Raw genomic sequence first — 21356 nt, forward strand, 5'->3', positions numbered from 1 at the left:
TGGAATGTAGTAGGTTTCAGGAAGTAATAGTTGAATCTAAATAGGAAACAGAATGATAAATTCAAAGTAATGTTACTCTAAATTATCATCCACTGAAACAACAGTGTCCTGATAGAGGACACAGAGATGTAATGATTGATATTTCTTGTCAACTTAGACCTTCATTCCTTCTTTCCTATCATTAACTGTTCACTCTCATTTCTGCAAAAGCCATTGTTGTATATTATGTTTTCTCTATGATGTCCCCATACAAGTAATTTCATTCTGTTAAAGTCAGTCAACACATTGAATTGTTCAGATATTGTGCTAACATTATGCATCTTTCTAACTTGAGTTTAGTGCGTCCAGTAAAAGAGAAATATTGAGTTGGGGGGGAGGGTATGTTTTGCAAATGTATTTCTGGAAGCTTGGGGTAGGAGAATGTTGGGTAAACATGTAATGACCTTTCCTTTCTGCTCAGGATCTGAGCAGAAACTCTTTGTGGAACTCCAGGAGCACCAACCTCAATAGGAACTCCCTGTGAGTATTTCTAAATGTCTGTTTTTAAGCATTTTTGGCTTCTGTTTTTTTTTTTTTTTTACCTGATTTGTTTTTGTTTTTGATTTTTAAACTGATTTGTAACAAAGGTTTAATTGGGTCAGAAAAAGAGGGGAAAAAGAAGTGTTTCCAATGACAATATTTTCCTTTTGTCAGCAAGAAGGAAAATCATTTATTCTCCCAAGTTTTCCCATTTCTGGCAATAAGATCCCACCTCAGTGCCTTTTAAGAATATAATGAAACACGTACTACCACAGCAGATTAAGCCTTTGTCTTTTCAGTGTCAAAAAAGCACACACGGAATAATGAGTATCCTATCTTTTCTGACAGATAAGATTGTGAAATTTGCATTCAAGACTAGGAACAAACCTGTCTGGCCTAAAGAAAGACTGAAGATCTGATAGTTTTCTCTTTAGATTTTTTTTTTTCAAATTTTTAATTTTAGTTTATGAGGTTGATCTTTTTTATTTTTGGTTTCTCATGAGCATCCTAAGTGTCTATCAAAGCAGTAACCCTTTGAGGTTTGAGACAAAGCAAAGGGAAGACAGGGATCAAAAGAGGAGCTAGAGAACTCACATGGTTGTAGGCTTGAGTATTTTCCTGGAATTTTATTTATTCAGAGAAATGAAGTTTGAAAACCAACCAAAGCAAAATGATTCTATTTGGTTTGTAGTGTTTCCTGGACTTTTCTGGTTACATCATCAAATGATCCATGTGGCTATGGGAGCAGAATTCAAAACCGTCTAGTGTATGAAGGGCCAGTTGATACCAAGCAGGTGGAATGTGACTTGAAGTTTACAGCCAGCTCCATTTGAGATGGCCTTTTTTTCTGGTGCTACCATCGAGGTCTCTGTGTGCCAGCCTGCCTCTAGACTTCAAGTGCACATGACTATCTCCTCCCAGAGGTTCGGTAGTTTGTGCTCATGCAGAGTAGTGAGTTATTGCAGCATGAAATTAAACAATAATTGTAATTGTACTCTCTTCCCTAAGGACCTTCAATACTGGAGATATTCTTTGAACGAATTTATTCAGACTTGCCCATGGCCACTTGTGCACTTGAGCAGGGCAAGTAACAATTTACAGAGAGCTAATTTCAGCCCGTGAACATTTAGGGGCCACGTGGGCTAATGAAACTGATTTGTAGGCTTGTCCAGAGACATTCGCAGACTCATTTGTAGGCATCTGCTTTGCATAGTTCAGGAACCCTTTAGTTTGATTGATCCAGAATAACACAAACACAGTTAAATCTTATATATGTCGTTTGATCATATAGCTAATTAAAAACAAAAACGACTGCTTTTTGGTTAGCCTAGGGCATGCACAGTAAGTGAATTATATGCAGATATGGTGCTCATTTTTCTATGAAAAATAATTGTAGGGTTGCAAACCATTTCTCTGTTGATAGAAACAGGGGTCAAATGGCACTTTGCTTTCAAAGAAAATCTACATACACATACATGCATCTAGACATATAGACTCTGTATTGTTACTATTGTACTCCTTTCTTTGGTCATTGAAAAATTTAAAGCGTTATCTAAACAACTTTAATTTTTAAAACAGGTTGAGAAGTTCAAGTGGAGTTGACAGTAAGTTTTTATGTTACTTTTTTATCTTATTAATGGTGAGCTTCCCTCTCCTGCTGAGATTTTTGTAGTCCTTGAAATTCTGTATGTGATTTTTGTCTACTGTACGAAGTAGAAAGTTCAATAGAAAAGTAGAAAGTTGATTGTCTTTCTCCACATAAATCAGGATTGATGTCTGGTTTACAATTCTTTTTTGAATTGCCTATTTCTGACGGTGATTTTCCAGTTTTCTCTGTGAGTGAGGGTGTTGCCGCTGAGCTCATTTCGCCTGTTCGACAATTCTGTCAGTCTTTTACATATCGCTCACAGAGAGCCTTTCATCTTGTATACGGATACCTTTTCCTCTGTGGCTTCCCTAGGACTTTGCCCCAAGTGGCTGAGTAGGGCTGGGTCATGTGAGACACTCCCTGGCAAAGCCACTGTCGAGGCTGTTCTCAAACTTGACCCCAGCCGATGAGCTCCTTTTCATGTTCTTGACGTCTGGATGCCGTTGGGCCCCTTCTCTTCCACAGCCTTGTGTATCCCACTCTCTCTGGTTCCCAGTCACCAACTTTGCCCGTCTTAGCTATCAACTTTGCCTCTGTACCAGCCCCAGCCCCATCCTTAGGAGCTGTCTGTGTCGCTCTATCCCATGGCTTCCACGTTAGAGCCTCTGATATTTATTTTCCGATGTAAAAAGTTTTGCCCTTGATTTTATGCTAGCATTCTGGTTGGTTTCTCTCCCTTTGCACTTCCCCGTGTTCCCACTGGAGTTACCTTTCTGAACAGTAAACTGTCACTTACCTCGAAGCTTCCAGTGGCTTCCCGTTACCTACAGGATAGGCTGCAAATCCCTTAATCTTTCTCAAGTATTGATGAGGGCGCTCATCCAGATATACAGGCTCATGTTCATTCTTTCACTCAACGTTTCTGCCCTGCACAATATGACCACCTACCTGTTCATCCCTTCACTTGGGGATCTAGCCATCTCCAAAAAATGTGCCACCTCCTGCCTCACCCACCTTAGGAAATGGCAATGCCGTCCTTCCAGTTGCTGAGGCCAAAGTCTTGCCATCATACTTGGCTCCCGTTTTCTCACATCTGCACTTCCAAACCATCAGTAAATCCTTCAAAATATATCAAGAACCTGATCACTTTCCTACTTTCACATACCACTCTTCATCTCCTCCCTGGATTAGAGGATGACCTCCAAACTATTGCTCTCTGAACGTCTATTTCCAGAATGCAGCTAGAATAACACTGTGAAACCAAAAGTCAAATCGAGTCACTCTTCTGCTCAAATGGCATCTCATTTCACTCTCTAAAAGCAAAGTCCAAATTGGTCTTACAAAGCCCTGTAGATCTGCTGTTCTTCCTCTAACTCTCCAACCCCATTTCCTCTCAGCACAGTCCACTCTGGCCACGCTCTCCATGGTCCTGCCTCAGGGCATTTGCACCTGCTGTCACCTCTGCCTGGAATTTTCCCGCATTTTTCCATATAACTTACCTATTGCTCCCTTCAGGTCTGTGCTCAAATTTCACCTTCTTACAGAGGCCTTGGCTTGCCATCCTTAAAATAATAAGCTCCCTGTCTCCCGCACTTTCTAGCCCCCTAACTTGATATATATAGGTAATACTGTATCCACTATATATTTACTTGTTTATTTCTTTCCTCTCACTGGAAGGTAGCCAGAGACTTTATCTGTTTTTTACACTGGTCTTTCTCTTAAGCAGCTAGTACGTGTTGAATAAGTGTGTGTTGAATGAATGTGAACAAATTCTCACAGCTCCTTAAATGAGCCAGGATTGAAACTCAGCATTATCAGATTCAGATGCCCATGCTCTTTAAGAATATCACGTTGCTTCAGAGGTACAGGTCTGTCACCCAGCCACCAAAAAAAAAAAAAAAGAAAACAACAACAACAAAAGAATATCACATTGCTTGTCTATGAAGGTTCCATAAGCCTCTGTGTACACCTCTATTATAAATACTTAGCCAACTGTGTTGTGACTATGGTCTACATGTCTTTAGCTCCCAGTATTTCACATTTCCTTTTTTCTAGGGCGGGAGCCACTACTTACCCACATCTGTCTTGGCTAGCATGACCTATAGCGGGAGCTGAATACGTTTTTATTTTTGTTATTGAATGGACTCAAAAGAAAGGGTCTTTTCTGCTGATCTTACTTTTTACTAAGCACCCCCAAAGGAAGGGATTTTTGTTCCTTTCCTTATCCAGCAACAAGAAACCAGAGAGACCTTTGAAATTGGGCTCTAATTATGCTGCTTACTCTACTAGGTATAAAGCAGTTACCACCATGAGACTAAAGCTCTCCACTTTAATTTTAATTTTATGAGATGGCAAAACTGTTGCAAAGGATTTCTCTGGAGACTTGTAATTTAGGATTTGAGCAGATAGAGGAGAGCCAGTGAAACCTGCAGGAGGTGAGCCCAACAAACAAGCCCCTTGGTCTCCTATTCTCCGCCCACTCCCTTGTTTCTGGTATATGCCTCTTAATTTGTTTTCATCACTTTGTTGTCATTTTAGGTCAGTGAAGGAGACTGCTAATAACTTGGTATTAATAATGTCTTCATATGGGTACTGCATCTTGGTGGGAGCTCAGAGAATTGTGCTTTGGGGATGTCATGAAGTGTGATGGGCAGCCCAGTGCCTTCTGCAACCCAGAGGTGTAATTGGTTCAGAGGAAATACATCTTTGAGGCTAATATTACCTGTCTTTCTTCAATTCCCTGTATAAATATGTTTGGAGATATTACATTGATGATTGGAAGGTGTCAGGATACCATGCCCAATGATGTGGTTAAAGGATATTAGGCAATCTTTCTCAAATACTGAGAAGCCATTCCGATTAATCTGTTCAATAATAACTTTGAAGGCAATATATTCATAAGCATGTATTTATCTCCAGCCAAGTAATTAAAATGCCAATCTTCTCTATAATTTCAGAAATCTCAGCCTCCTTAAAAAGCCCTCCAGAGCCTCGCCATCATTATTCAGGTAGGAAGCATGTGCGCACTGACGTGTCAGCCGAGCTAAACGTCTGTGATTCTGCAGTGGTAAACAGAAATATTGATGAATTGCAAAGTATTGATATGACTCCCAACTTGAAAGCCTGTTGTTCACTCTCATGAGAAGAACATTCAGATTTCTTACCTTGCCATTTACTTGGGAAAACAAGTTGTTAGGATTTAAGAGAATGTGGGATTAAAAACAAAACAAAACAAAATATGTACCGGGGGTGCCTGGGTGGCTGAGTTGGTTAAGTGACTGCCTTTGGGCTCAGGTCATGATCCTGGAGTCCCTGGGATCAAGTCCTGCATTGGGCGTCCTGTTCAGTGGGGAGTCTGCTTCTCCTTCTGACCCTCCCCCCCTCTCATGTGCACGCGCTCTCTCTCATTCTCTTTCTGTCAAATAAATAAAATCTTAAAAAAAAAAAATGCTCGGGCAAGTTCCAAATGGTGAGGAAGGGTGACCTTGAGGTCTCAAAATTCCTTATAAGCCCAAAGCCAGAGATCTCCATATTTTGGATTGGGGCCTGAAACGAGTTCTTTGAAGGAAGATTTTATACCTTCACTGGCCCTCAGCAAACATAACCACTGAATGAATGCCAGCCCCATCGAGTAAATTCAACAAAGACATCTTACAAGGATGTTATTAAACAAGATGTCGAGGGTCTTGACTCTCATAAGCAACATTGCTTCACAGCGCTTCAGTTGTCTTTCTTTCCAAGTGGGAATAATTGTACTTGCCCTTCCTGAGGAACAATCTGCCAAAGGGCTAGCTGGGAATTAAGAGGGAAACACTTTGAAATGCAAAGCAATAGAACAACCAACTGGACTTGTGCCACTGGTTGGTCTTTTGTGTGTCATCGCTCTCAGCGTTGGAGGAGATGAGACGTGGGCAAGGTCTTTTACACAGTCTAAAAGCTCAGCACCTGAGTACGGGTTTAGTGATGTGACATTTACCGTTATTATCAGATCAAGGTCATGTTGTCAGGGCCCGGTAATAGACTGCCTTTTCCTAAATTCTCCCCTGTAGCGAACAGTGTTTCCGTGGATTCCAGACTCTGCTTTCCAGGCCCTTATAACTGGGTCTTTCAGCTCAGCAGTAATCCAATATTTTGACTCCAGCTGTCAACTTTAGAAAGTCTGGTGAAAAATACTGTAACTCATATTGACTCTGATCTGTTAGGATACGGCTCTCAACAGGAAAATGCAGATCACTTGCTTCTAATTAAAATTGGCCGTCAGTTCTCTCCGGGAAAAGAAGGTGAACTGTGCAAAGTCAACAGTAGATGTCCCCACAGTCCACTGTGCATTAGATTTGCTCTGGGAAAGAAAAACCAGAGAAATGAAGATCACAGAGCGCTCTTGAAAAGGAAGTTCCACATATGTATGGATTAGTCTGTGATTTGTTATTCAGGAGAGGGGAGGTGATAGCCCCACTCAGACCATGTTATATAATCTCATATAATTTCTAAGACCGGGGCATAGCCTTCCTGTTTAAGGCATAGTTTATTTTAAAAGCTGGATTATGGAAAATATTTTGATGAAGACAAAAATCAGGGGTCTTTGAAATGAAATATTTTAGCATTATATGAATAGGTTCATGTGGGGGAGGCTTTCTGTAAGTTCAATCCACTGATGCATACTTAAAATAGTAAATCTGTTTTTGTTTGCAGCCATTGAAAGGAACAATTTAATGAGGCTTTCTCAGACTATACCATTTACACCAATCCAACTGTTTGGTGAGTGCGCCATTTCTACCTTCTTGAGGCTGTGCCAGGGCAGAGGCATACATCTGAGCAAATCACAGGAGGAGAAACCATGTTGCATCATTTTAGTTGAAATTTTTGTTTTAGCAGTGATTGCAGTTTAGTGCGATTAATTTTCTAAAATGGAAACTCTTGTTAACTGTCCAGCCGTCATCGAGGGTCAAAATCTAGTACTGTGGGGATGGGACCTATAATGAGCAGCAGTTGGGAAAAAAGCAATAATGTTGCACCTGGCATTCAGTGATTTAGGGCTGGAAGTAAGTAGGAAAGAAAAGAACCAACCAACCGTGTGTAATAAACACAGAAGAAAGCGATAAATGTCAATACAGTAAAAACTAACAGGCATCTGAAAAGAAATGCTTTGTATATTGTTTTCAGTTTGTTTCATGTAAACTAATTGCTCTTAGCTCAGATAGTAAATGTCGTTTTTTAAAGGCTGGAGTAGTAAAGAAAAACAAGCTTGCATTAAGCCAAGGCTTCCAGAGTCTCTCTGTCCAGCCAATTGACAATATAACAAGGGTCCCCACTCTGTCCTAGATCTTAATTCTCTTCACACGGGGACAAATCAGGGGGCTCCCGATCGTGGATGCAAATGCCTTCTCCTTCCTCGCGGCTCCATGGCTGGTTTCGCAACTAAGGAGCTGTGCTGTAAATCCTCTAAGTATTTAGAACTCTGAAGAGACCTTCAGTGGCATTTATCTGGGCACAAAGAATAAATATATGAAAATTTGTCACTAAGAATTACCTAGAGATGTTCTTTTCAATTCAGTGCAAGAGTGAGCAAATAGATTCCTTTCTTGGTGAACCAGTATAGTGTTCACCAAAAAGAAGAAAAGAAAGAAAGAAAAAGAAAAGCATTGAAACAGAGGTGTAAGGAGAAAATCAAACAGAGACTGGACAGAAGTTGTGTATAGAATATGTTACTTCTGTTATGAAGCATTAAACACTGTAGTAGGTGGAATCTAGGCTTCACTTGTTCCCTGCTCAAGAGCCTAAAAGTGGAAACTGCCTAGCAGTTAAAGAGCATTTTGTGTGTAAAATCTTTTAAGTGGGATTGAGTTTGTATCTGAAGTTCTAGTTCATGTTAGCCAAATTCACATATTTAATCTTTCCAACAACCCAGTGAGGTGAGCGTTATAAAACACTTTCATTTAACTGATCAGGGAAGTGAGGCTTTAGTAACTTGTCCAAGGGCACAAAGTAACTTGTCCAAGTTTTAAGTAACTTGTCCAAGGGCACAAAGGAGGGAGAGAGAGGCTCTGGGTCTAACTCCAATTGTGTTAAACCATGAATTCTCAGTGGGGGTAATATCGCCCCCAAGGAAGCAGAAACATCTTTTTCTCTATAAAGCACAAATATATGTACAGTATATGTAGATACATATAGTATATTTTTGGTATTAAAATGTCATATAGAAGGGAGAATTAGGAGGGGCGCCTGGGTGGCTCAGTTGGTTGAGCGTCGGCCTTTGGCTCAGGTCATGATGCAGGGTCCTGGGATCGAGCCCCACGTTGGGCTCCCTGCTCAGCGGGGAGCCTGCTTCTCCCTCTCCTCCCTGCTCGTGTTCTGTCTTGCTATCTCTGTCTCTCTCAAGTAAATAAACAAAATCTTAAAAAAAAAAAAAAAAAGGAATTAGGGAAAAAAAAGTCTAATAAGTCTTGTAAAGGGGATGATAATGAAAACACGGGGTTAGACTATCTCTTTGGAAGTATTTGCCTTTAACAAAGGAATCATAACCCCACTACTTTGATTTTGCTTTTGTCTAGTTACAGTTTATAATAAGAACAACTTAATTCTTATATATCATTTGATGCTTAGTCCCTTTTCCCCTCTCCTGCCCCCTCCCTTTACTGGACAATAACATGGCCAATGTCCAGGCCTTTATTCTGTACTTGTCCGTGCCCAGGTGAAATTCCATTCTCTTCTGATCATTTGGGAAGCTGAACTGATTCTGAGCTGTTATTTCGGACACTAGAACATGTCACAGACATGAGATGTCCTTGAACTTCTCATCCGTACTTCTTTTTGCAGCAGGAGAAGAAGTAACTGTCTACAGGCTGGAGGAGAGTTCCCCTTTGAACCTGGATAAGAGCATGTCTTCTTGGTCCCAGCGAGGGAGAGCTGCAATGATCCAGGTGCTGTCCCGTGAGGAGATGGATGGCGGGCTCCGGAAAGCCATGAAAGTCATCAGCACCTGGTCTGAGGGTGACATTCTCAAGCCGGGGCAGGTTTTCATCATGAAGTCCTTTCTTCCCGAGGTTGTGAAGTCATGGCACAAAATCTTCCGGGAGAGTACTGTGCTTCACCTTTGCCTCAGGGTAAGTCCGAGACCCGGAGCCCGGAGCCCGGAGGGATAGGTCAAAGAAAGCAGTTCTGGCTACATCCTGATTGGAGGCCATTTTTTTTTAACCCAGAGGATAGCCTTTCTGTTCTGGATGTGGTGGTATTTCCTTATTTTTGTTTTGTAGAGCTTTTGCTTTTGGAGAGGAGTGTGGTGGGAGCTGAATGAGGCTAAAAATCACACTGGGGAGGCCTCTAGTGCTTCCGTGTCATTGGTTAGCCTACATGGGATAACAGACCAATATTTTTATCATTGCTCCCTATTGTGTAGGAAATTCAACAACAAAGAGCTGCTCAAAAACTGATGTATACCTTCAACCAAGTGAAACCACAAACCATTCCCTACACACCAAGGTGAGTATAGGGAGTATGGGTACCCTGGCCCTTCATTTTAAGTACAAATTTCTCTCAATTTCTTCTCAGGCCTGTTAGTCATGAGAAATGCCAGAGCCATGGGGAAGTTCCCCATGATCTTAGTTTTGGGTTCTTCCTTCTATAGTTCTGGAGGAGACTGGTAAGAAGAGAGTTGGATGTCCCAGTAATATCTTGGCTTAAACACTGAACTTATGTGAGTGGAAAAGAGAAGTTCAGTTAGCGGCCATGACTGACTTCTCAGTTATGTGAAATGGGCAGACCCTAGATGTAGTTACTAATGTCCAGGAGCATTACAGAAGGAAAACATTTCTATTGGAAGCACAGTTTTTTCTCCTTTTATCCTAGCGAAATAAGGAACTTTCTAAGAATGAACTCTTGTTACTTTCGCTTGAGTGTCTCAAGACTTTTGCATTCATTTAGCAAGATAGATCATAATTTGGTGCTGGGGATTATGGTAAAGTTTTATTGTTTCAGTTACAAGGAACTTTATAGAGCACAGCAAGAAAAGTTGAGTCCAGTACTCATAAAGGAGTTGGAAGGTTTCCTCAAAGAGAAGGAAGGTGGGTAAGTGTGGGGAAAACTCCCAATCCTTGCATTCTGTCCTGCCTTAGAAAGGCAGGACATGTGCACTGAGGCTTCATCGGGCCAGAGTTAGATATTCTCCTCTGCTCCTGACTGGTAATGTAAGTCTCACCTTTGCTGCCTTGTGGGGACTCAGTGGCCTCCTTTTCCTCCCTCACAGGTTCCTGGAAGTTTTCTTAATCTACTGCCATTCGGCCAACCAATGGTTGACCATTGAGAAGTACATGACGGGAGAGTTCCGGAAGTACAACAACAACAACGGTGATGAAATTGCCCCCAGCAACACCTTGGAGAAGCTGATGTTGGCTTTCTCTCACTGGACCTATGAGTATACCCGGGGAGAGCTGCTGGTTTTAGATTTGCAAGGTAATTGATAGCACAGGTGTGATTGATACAGCAAGCATGAGGCACAGTTCAGGAACCATTGACCAGGGATGGTCTGTCCATGTCATTGTCCCCCACATCTGACCTTTTCCCAAAGCCATAGTTAAGGTTTTTCAGTGGAGATATTCCCCAAGAGTGTGTGCTTTTTTTTTTTTTTCTTCTTAATTTGATAACTGAAAGATGGTATCCTTTTTCTGAATTTATTTATTATTTGTGAAACTGTCCAACTTGTGAGGAACCAGACAGGTGTCCCAAGAAATATTGGGAGAACCAGGATGGGTAATATATGCAGTTGCTCTACCTAGTTTTGAAGGGAGGTGAGGCCATTTATTTCAGAGACATTGTGCAGTGATGATCACGAGCACCTACTATGTTGTTTCCCTCTTAGCTCAAGAAAAAAATATAGGCAGATGATTAGCTGCCTAAAATTTAAATACATCTAAAACTTTGATGGGGAATGAGTTTTTTTTTTTTCTTTAATTTATTAGAGAGAGAGAGCGTGCATGCAGCAGGGAGGGGCCGAGGGAGAGAGAGAGAGAAACTCTAAGCAGATTCAGCACTGAGCACAGAGCCCCATGTGGGGTTTGATCTCAAGACTCTGAGATCAAGAGCTGAGGCAAAACCAAGAGTCGGTTGCCCAAAAGACTGTGCCACCCAGGTGCCCCTAAATGGGGAATGATTTTTGTACCAAATTTTCTAGTTTTATGGCTTTACCTTGAACTTAATGTTCATAATAACACTTAGGCATGAATTTATACACATAGGAGAGTGTAAATTCTGGGCATCTTTCATGATTTTGAGCTCAGTGCTTTGGCAGTCTATAGTTTAGCTTGCTCTCTTTGCTGTGTACCTTGATATGACAGTTCACAAAAGTACAAAACTCCGCCTGAGAGAGGTGACACAGTACACTCATATTTAATGCAAGCCTTTGATCAGTGCATCTCCCCACTATCAACACCTCACATGTGACTTATAATCCTGCCGCACAAAACAAGAGTATCTCTAGCAGGCTTTCCTTGCAGACACAGAACGAAATATGTATTCGGGTCAAAGTTTAGTCCTTGCGCTCACCAACTGGGGCTTTGGTTTGAAATAAGGGATTTAGTCTAGGAACATTCACAAGAGTTATCTCATTTAATCCCACAAGTAGCACCTCAAGGTAGATATTATGGGGACTTTAGGCCCAGAAAATTTAAATAACTTGCCCAAGGTTGCACAGTTACTGAAGAGGGAGCCAGGATGTGAACTGACCATCCATGTTCTTTCCTTCTCACTGTACTTTTATTTCTTTATGAGTTTCACAGGACATAACCGTGTTATGGTTCATTTAAACAGATTGGGCATATTCCTTGTCCTCTCTGACTTTCCCATCTCTCCAGTCCTGGGATTCTGTACCGAAAGCCAGGCTGGGAGGCTGGGCACAGCTGAGATACATGATCCTGAGGCATTGTGAGAAATGTCCAGTAAATTCTGATTGAAATTTATACCATGTGTTCAAGGATGTGTATAGACTTTTTAAACTACACATAAGTCTCTCTGTCTTTTCAGATCTGTGCTATTCAGAGTTGAGTTATATTTCTAACCCTCAAACACAATATTTAGGGAAGCAATATAAACAAAGTTAAAACAGTCAGCATGATTCAGCTTTTAAACCAGCGAGTACATGATCCATGTAAGCTCAGCATGCTGATGCCCACGGCGTCTGCTTTTGTAGCTCATGTTGGGGAGAGGTTGATTGTTTTCATCTGTATTTGAGTGTCTGCACTTTGAGTTTTGGGTGGAGTTGTTTAAAAAGCAAAAACAGAAACAAACAAACAAAAAAAAAAAAAAACAACCAAAGAAAAACTTTAAGGAATTAATGATGACTCTTTAGTGTGTTTTGTATTCCACTTGAATAGGTTTTTGTTTAATGATGTTTATGTTTGGGGATTTTTATGTCTCTGAGTAATCCAGAGTGACATTAAACAGAACAAATGCTACGTTGATAGTCTTGGGGGGAAAATGGAATTAACTTTATTCTTTTACTGGGCAATTATGTGAATTGCAGAAATAGGCCACTACAAAGAAACTATGTCAAAACACTGACCTTCAAAGCAGAGGAGAGTGGGCCTCATAGAATGAGCATGAAGAAATTGAGATACTTCCTGGAGAGTTTTGGCCAATTGATGAGGCCTGAATTTATGGAAGAAGATAAATCCTATGATAGTAACTATGAGCGGTTACATGACTACAGCTACTAGCTAACGCTTACCAAGCACTTATTTTCTGTCAGGCACTTGGGTAAAGACTCAATGCATTCTGATATTTAATCCAAACCAAGTTGGAAAGGAAACATGGGGAGCATATATGTATTCTTAAAAGTACCATAATGGTTTTTGGTTCAGTTTTGTAATTAATCGATTAGTCTTTCCAGTCTTTGGAGAGTTGATGATCTACATTGTTCAGGTGGTAGGGCGTGGGGACTGAGAGGCCTGGTAGCAGCAGTTTTGGAGGAAGAGGCCTGGAGTTGCAGTGCTGGGGTCTGACTCCTGGCTCTACCGTGAATTAGCTGTGTGACCAGGGGGTAACCACCCAGAGTCCCACTTCCCTCATTTGTAATCAGGGTAATAATACTATGCACTTAACTCCTTGTTAATCCCTCATGTTAAGGAGCTGGAATGAGGCAAGTTCTTGCCCCATAGTAAGCCCTCTGTAAGTTAGTTATTGTTGTCATTAGTATTAATCTCCATGTGGCTCTTTAACACAGCAGTGATTCTTCACCAGCTTGTTGTGGCTCCTGATTGCTTTGGGGGAAAAGAGGAATGAGAAACACTCTGGCAGTTTTTCTTCTTCTTCTCCTTTCTGCTGTCTTCCAAGGGAGTGCCAGCCACTAACACAGGAACTGCCACACCGGGCCTGGAAGCTGAACTCTAAGGAAAGGCTTGACCAATTTCTGCTCACTTGTAATTTATACTATAGTTTTCTACTTTCTTTCCATTTAGAAATCCCACATATGAGGGCCTGCACCATCATCATTACATGTGAAATCCAACATTTGATTCCCAGCAATGGCAATGAAAAACAATTACACTTCACATCATGGTGGTCTAGAGCATTCTCTCTCTCTCTCTCTTTTTTTCTTAGAGGGAGAGACAGAGGCTGGGGGAGGGGCCAAGGAAGAAGGAGAGAGAGAATCCCAAGCAAGCTCTATGCCCAGTCCAGAGCCCTTGTGGGGCTCAAGCCCACAACCCTGAGATCATGACCTGAGCCGAAATCAAGAGTCGGATGCTTAACCGACTGAGCCACCCAGGTGCCCCTAGAGCATTCTTTTCTTAAAAGCTCATTGTATTTTTCAAAGAACTTTGGAGATAGTAGATTTTTTTATTCAACAAAGCACTTTGCAGAATAAGTCAGCATTCCCATCAACGCTATCATCATGAATTCTGCTGCTACAAAGAAGGTAACTTATGTCCACAGATTTAGAGGTTCACGGATGTATCCCAGGGTGGTTCAGATCAGAATGTATGTTTCTGAGTTTCTCACAAGGGCCTGCAGCATACACCCGCACATGGCATTTACCTTACTAACGTAGGTAAACAGGTGTGATTGGGAATTTTGGATGTTGAAATGCATAGTTCTCTTCCATATTTTCTCTCTCTCTAGAATGTTCCTTCTGCCATCAGAGGGCCCCAAAATATGTATTTAGTAGTTACGCTTTGAATCGTCAGATTGGGTTTAGGGATATAAAGGTTTTTGGAGACTCTACCCTCATTCTTTTAGAGAGATTTATTCATTAGGGAAATGAGATCATCAGAACATGATTTAACCAGTGGTAAGAAAATAGAATTTTATTTCAGAAGAGGTCTTGATAGAATAAAGATATTAGAGATAGCGGTTGACATTTTTTCAGCTTCCTCTGGGTCAGACACTTTGCTAAGCAGCTTGTATACAATAGTTCATTTAATCCTCAGTGAGCATATAAGATAAGGCCCATTATTATTCACACTTTCAGATGAGAACACTGGGATTCAGAGACATTAGAGACGGTGTCCAGGTCACATAACTGGAAGGTGACGGAGACATGAGTGGGACCCTTTGACTCCTGCCTATCTAACAGGCAACAAGATTTAAAGTAAACTGGAGCTCATGTTATTTTGATCAGACTTTTTCTCCCCTATAAACTTCCTTTTCCCCAACTGATATGACCTCTTTGGGTACTATGCATATTCCCAGCTTAAATTTACAGTTTCCATAGCCACCAGCCGAAAGCTTTCATCATTGCTGGGAAGTCCAGGCTTAAAGTTAGGTCTGAGCTTAAGCATGAAAAGGATTTTTAGCCTCTGTAGTCTCTCTACTGATGGCCTCGGACTATTTTTCTTTCTGGTTTTCTGTTTATTTACTACATCATTAGGAAAGTGGAGTCATTCGAGGCTGTTCCTCCTTGTGTCTGTAATGAGAAAAGTATAAAGAGCCCAGTCTCTTCCTGTGACTTTTTCTTTAAAAAGAATAAAGCCTGAGCCAATCACATTTGACACACCTCCCCTTGAGCCTGGTTTCAGCCTTACTTTTCCTTTCCCCCATACAAAATCCGTGTACGAAGATTGTAAGCCAGAGGCTCTTAAAGAAAGAGAATTCAGAGGGTTTGTGAACCTTGATGAGAAAACAAATTACACCATTCTTTTCACTAACCTACAACTGAAACTCATCATTTCCTTCGATTATAGGGGAGACCACAAACCATAGAGGCATTAGCAGTACCCATGACCGTTTGCAATAGCAATTACTGATATTAACATAGCACATTATGGTGTTGGCAGATATGGCAAAACACTGTTTATATGTATCACTGATGTTATGGTAGTTATACACTTGCACTAGATTCTGTTATTTAATGTGTTAATAAAGAAGCACATGTATTGCAGTACAACTTAAATATTTTGATGACTGTATTTCAGTATCACTGGTTTCCTTTGTCATCTTATGTATTTAAATTATGCATTTTTAAAACATTATTCTGAGAAGGGGGTCCCTTCTTTTCCCCAGACAAGCAAAGAGGGTCCTGACATAAACATGGTTGAAAACCCCTACACTAAGCAGGTTATTTTTCTAAGGAAGTCAGGTTCTTAGGGGAAGGGTCTATAAATTCCAAGGATTACATTTTCTTATGAAAGGTTTAGCATATGGTAAAACGAGCATGGCAAAAAAAAAAAATTCTTTTTAAAATAACGGTTAAAAAACATGAATATTTTTTACCGAATAGAAATACATAATAAAGCTCTACATTTCAATATGATTGTTAAAAAAGATTTTATTTATTTATTTGAGAGAGAGAGCGCGCGAGCATGAGCAGGGAGGGGGGAGGGGCAGAGGGAGAGGGAGCAGGGAGCCTGATGTGGGGCTCGATCTCATGACCCTGGGATCATGACCTGAGCCGAAGGCAGATGCTTAACCAACTGAGCCACCCAGGCGCCCCTTTCATATGATTTTTAAATCGTTTTCCCGCAAGGTTGCTCTCTTCCAAGCAAAGAGAACCAGTGCAGACTAGAGGCTGATCTCCGAAGGGGCTGGGGTACACCCAAATGGTGCGTTTCCGTCCAATCAGCCTGCCTGTAAGTGTTAGAGCTGATGGAAAACGGCTCCTCCCCAATCGCATTTTATAACAGAGATTCAGTCTGGGAACGATTGCTGTTTCGATCGATGTCGGCGCTAAATTCCACTCCCGCTGTCCTTTTACGCTTTGGTGTCCGTTTTTGAAAAACTAAATGTAATTGAAAAAAAAAACAACATTTGTTCAGGAAAGTGCACATGGCAGAAGCATACCTCTCAAGGAATTTTCACAACTGAACACGTGTGTAACCAGCATCCAGGTCAAGAATCTGGGTTTATAGGCTACTGTTGATAAATGCCATATATATATATATATATATATATATATATATATATATATATATATAGTGTATATGGGCGTCTTTGATGGAAGAGAGGTTGTACCTGCAGAACCTCGCAGCCCCTTGTGCCTTGCTGGGCACTGATGGACTCCACCTACAGAGCCCATGGCCTCATGGGAGGGACACAAGCTTTGGCTCGCATCCTCTTATCACTCGTGAACTGTGCAGCCTCTGACAAAAAGCTGCTTAATCTTCTTGAACATCAATGTACTCGTTGGCAAAATGAGAATATGAGGATGCTAATACTTTTCCTTTAGAGTTGCTGAGAATTACAGAGAATATAATTAGAATGTCTGGTATAGACAAATGGTAAATGAATGATGGATGCCACTATCAGTAACTGTGAACACACCAATAAAGCGTTCATTTGTGGCCTCGAAGTTTATTATAGCATAGCAGAGGGAATTGCGGAAGGCAGTGAATTTACTAAAATTTTCAAGCACACCTGGATAATTTTTATGGTATGTTGAATTCACATAATGTCGAATTTACTGCAGGGTGAATGTAAGTTTAAAGAAAGAAATTAAGAATTGGTTATTATTTTCTTGAATTTCTGAGAAGATGAAATCCCCATTTGCTAAATGCATTTCATTTTTTCTTTGGAGGTGTTGGAGAAAATTTGACTGATCCATCTGTTATAAAACCTGAAGACAAACAGTAAGTTGATTGATGATGTTATCATTTAGAAAATTGCATTTAACACATTGTATATGGTTTTGTTGTTTTTTTAAAATATTTTATTTACTTATTTGACAGAGAGAGACACAGTGAGAGAGGGAACACAAGCAGGGGGAGTGGGAGAGGGAGAAGCAGGCTTCTTGCCGAGCAGGGAGCCCAATGGGGGGCTTGATCCCAGGGTCCTGGGAGCATGACCTGAGCCGAAGGCAGACGCTTAAGGACCGAGCCACCCAGGTGCCCCTGGATATGGTTTTTTTAAAAATAATTTTAAACATTTATATTTCTTGCCTAGATCCCAGAAAGATTTTGAGATAGCTTATATTTACATATAAGCTGGATATCTGTATTGGATGTCTATGTATCTATATCCAATACAATAAGATTTTTTTAAAATACATAGATTAGGAAATGGGGGCAAAAGGACCATATGGAAATAAAATAAGATGAAATTTGGAGTTAATACACGTAAATGGAAAGTATAAAGACGAATGCAGTAACTCCGATTTTGTTGCATATTTAACTCTGAGTTTTCTGGTGGCCCAAGCAAATGGGAAAGATGGGCAAGCTCAGTTTCTGTAGGCTTTGACAGGAAAACAATTAATGTCATAGGAGGAGACCAGCTTCCCTTGTTGCCCTCCCAATGGAGTCACTGTGTCTTATCATGGGCAGGGTCTTCCATCACGTGCCTATAAAACAAAAGGCCTAAAGTGTGCCGGTCAGTAACAGCAAACCTACACGAGGCCAAAACAATGGGGCTTACGTATGAAGCATCAGATCGTCTGACTTAATTCAGGGATGCAGTTTAAGTTATATAGAAGAATGAATCGTCTGCCTGTTCTTTGAACTCCCATGGGCATTTGATCCCATACGGAGGCTTTTGGGAAGACATAGCGGAAGGTCTGAGGTTGTATTCTTCTGTTGAAGGTGGAGGGCAAAGTAGTGGTGGGGCCAATTAAGGACTGACCAGTATGGCAGACAACAGTGGTTCTCAAACATAAGCCAGGGAGCTTGTTAAACCACAGATTGCTGTGTTTGTGATTCAGTGGGTTTGGGGTGAGGTCAAATAAGGTAACAAGCTCCCAGATGATTCTGATGCTGCTGGCCTGGAGACCACACTTTGAGAACTGCTAGCATATGGTATCTTTACTTCTCAGTTGTCCTATGTGTGTGCACTTGGCCCCTGGGTTGTAGAAAAAAAAATATATAAAAGGTATTACATATGTGGGCAATGTTCATACAATAACATCTGAAATTTTTACTTCTCACCCACAGCACTCATACTGTAAACATTCATGCTTTAATGCTCTTCTTTTCCTCAATGATTTACTCTAAATATCTTCTCATCTGTAGACATCTATGCAGAGAGGTCCATCTAAAAGTATATTAGCTATCTCTTTGGACTAGGTGAGTTAGAGAAGGTAAAGGTGACCCATAATGCCCCTATGCATCCAACTTCTATGGTATTTGAGCATGGACTTCATGTTGTAACCCTTAGGGCACAGATAAAGGCTTTATTATTTTTTTTATTTTAGCAGAGCTAAAGCGTTTTTAGCTAAGGATATTATTTCTTCAATAGCCCTGTGTGCCTAGGGGTTTGTAGTAGGAAACTCGTACTATAAGTACTTCCTTCACAGTTTTGCAGTGAAAAATGTTTTGCATATAGAATGAACCAAGTCGACGTATACTTTGTCATCTATTACATTTTGACCTTGGTAGGTATCGTTTAATATGACCTGAATATTTCCAACTTTTAGAATTCTAAGATTATATTGTCACACATGACAGTGGAGTATTTAATTGCATTCTGTAGGCCAGTGGGTCTCAATTTCCATTAAGGTCACCTAGGAAACTAAAAAAAGAAAAAGAAAAAGAAAAAAAAAAACGCTTCTGAGAATGAAGTATCCAATCAGAACTTCTGAGGATGGGGCCCTGATGTTTGTATTTTTGGAGAAGCTCCCCTGTGTGATTCTGCTGGGAAACCAAGGATGGGAACCTCTTGTCTTGGGGGAAACTTGATTGTTTATGACTTGAAGATAGGAACTTTGGAGACTGATAGGATGGTTTCACTGGAGCCTGCCTGGTTTTGTGGGGTCACCTAATTTGGGGTGCTGTTGGTTTCCCTGGTGAAGATAACTTTTCTCATACTGGTGGCAGGTGGTGTCTACTTGGTTCACCGGGACACACATTTTTGAGTGCCGTGTGTGGTGAACCTTCGCTACCCAAAGCACGGGCCACAGACCTGTCAGAGCAGCACCACCTGGGAGACTGTCCGCCATGCAAACTCTCAAGACCCTCCCTAGACCTACTGAATCAGAATCTGAACTGTGACAAGATCCGCAGGTGATCTGGTGTCAACGGAAGTTTGCAAAGTGCCCGTTTAAGCAAGTGCTTTCACGTGTTTGCTTTACCCTTCACTACCACACTGGGAGTAGGCTTCTTCCGTCCCCGTTCCCAAAGGAGAAAACTGAATCTCGGTGGAGATGGTTAACTTGCCTACGAGGACAAAGGGTCACCGAAAGGGAAGAATCCTCTACCAAAGGAGAAGAGTTTTTTGGGGTACAGATTCTGATATCTGTGATGCCTGTTGTCCCCCATCCTTCCCCACACTTGTGCATGTGAAGACACGGTCATCTGGCTTCTCCCCCGAACCCTGTCTGGCCGCTTACTGCGCTTCCTCGGGTCACTGAGCCTCGGTGGAGGTGGCCTCAGTGACAGGCAGTCTGGGGTGGTTTTCCACTTACTGCCTTGCTGGATGGGGGCCTGTGGCAAGTACAAAATGATGGTGATGGTGATTACATGTTCCTTAGGAAATCTGTGTATACTTGGCACTAATTAGCGTTCCCTCACTCGTGGAACCAAGCTACCACTTGCTTTTCCTGTGCTGTGGAAAATCTGGAAAACAGCTTGTTTTTTTTCACTTGGCTATCTGAGACTGCAAGTCTGTAGCGTGCTGTAGGATCGTAGATGCAACAGATCCAAATGAAAGTTTCCATGACCCCCTCCCCCTCTCCCCTGCACCGGGAGTGGTCACGCCCCTTATATAGACATTGTAGAGAAATTTTGATTCTTTTGTGTTAACCTTCACAGAGCTCACAGAGGGAAATCATTTAGCTTACAGCTTTTATCTGAGAATCAGGGGTACATCTCTAAGTTGGGGGTGATTTCCTGCTTTCCAGGGAGGGAAGAAATGGCAGGTGGAACACAGGAGTGAAGTAATCCAAAGGGGTCACGCTAGAGAGAATATAAAAAGAATGCTTCCATTTGAATGACTGAAACAACTTCATTTTTCACTCAGTTGGCATCATAAGAGTTCTGGTACTAAATAGCGAGTGGTTCTACTTTTTTTTTTTTTTTTTTTTGGCCACATTCGGTTTCATCTTATTGAAGAGGTTCCTTAGCAGATGCACTGCAAAAGAGGAGTAGTTAACAAGAGGCAGCTTATGCAGCCGGGTAGATCCCAGCAGAGCTGCACTTTGTAAGGGCGATTGAGTGACCAGGAAAGTTAATCCTGGGTGTCTGTTCACGTTGTCCTCCCAAGAGATTTCCTCCACCTACTCGCCTCGGAGCAACGAGGCAATCCGAGAGCAAACTGACATCAGCCCTCATTCCGAGCTTTGGCACATCTTCAGAGCGGTACTGTTGTTCTGCCAAAAGGAAGTGGAAATTGAGATAAATGTTTCAATACTCAGATGGAAAAAAAAAAGTCCATTTTTACACCACGTCCCTTTTGAAAAACCACATTCCTTAGAAGCAAAGTTTATTGTTTCCTTTTGTGATAGTTTGCTTTTCTTTTTTCTTAAGTCGTGGTATTTAAGAGTGGTAATTGAGTTCAGATTTTAGAATGTGCTGTTTCCACTCTGCATGTCGTTAAACTATTAGCTTTCATAAAGTTTCTCTGGAAGTGTTTCTGGTGTACTCTGTTCCACGGTGTGTAGAGTGTCCGCCTGAGGAGACCGTTGTGCATGATCTAATCACGGATGAACATCCTCGAATCCGCTAGGGAATCTGTCGTGTTGTGGAGTATTCAAAATGTGCCGAAAATACGCTGGTTCTGTTTATAATCTTGTCACTTACACTTCGCATACGTAGTTTACTTCCACAGTCACTGTCTCCTAGTGGTCTTGTCTTTCCACAAAGAAGGAGCAGTTTGCAGGATAAAAACCAACTGTTGAAAGAGC

At 41.3% G+C, this 21356-nt stretch overlaps 1 protein-coding gene across 7 annotated transcripts in view; it reads left to right on the forward strand.

Moving 5' to 3' along the window:
• Positions 1-21356, forward strand: part of TRPM6 (transient receptor potential cation channel subfamily M member 6) — a 164664-nt gene that overhangs the window by 139568 nt on the left and 3740 nt on the right. For 6 of the 7 annotated variants that reach the window (XM_027616436.2, XM_027616435.2, XM_027616433.2 and 3 more), the window contains 8 exons: positions 461-519; positions 2098-2123; positions 5065-5115; positions 6800-6865; positions 8924-9210; positions 9504-9586; positions 10350-10555; positions 17106-17157. In XM_027616436.2, the coding sequence (XP_027472237.2) occupies positions 461-519; positions 2098-2123; positions 5065-5115; positions 6800-6865; positions 8924-9210; positions 9504-9586; positions 10350-10555; positions 17106-17157 (830 nt within the window). The remainder of the gene's footprint in view (positions 1-460; positions 520-2097; positions 2124-5064; positions 5116-6799; positions 6866-8923; positions 9211-9503; positions 9587-10349; positions 10556-17105; positions 17158-21356) is intronic. The other variant, XM_035723696.1, reaches the window with a different exon arrangement.

Source organism: Zalophus californianus, chromosome 13 (assembly GCF_009762305.2).
Source record: "Zalophus californianus isolate mZalCal1 chromosome 13, mZalCal1.pri.v2, whole genome shotgun sequence".
NCBI classification, from domain to species: domain Eukaryota; kingdom Metazoa; phylum Chordata; class Mammalia; order Carnivora; family Otariidae; genus Zalophus; species Zalophus californianus.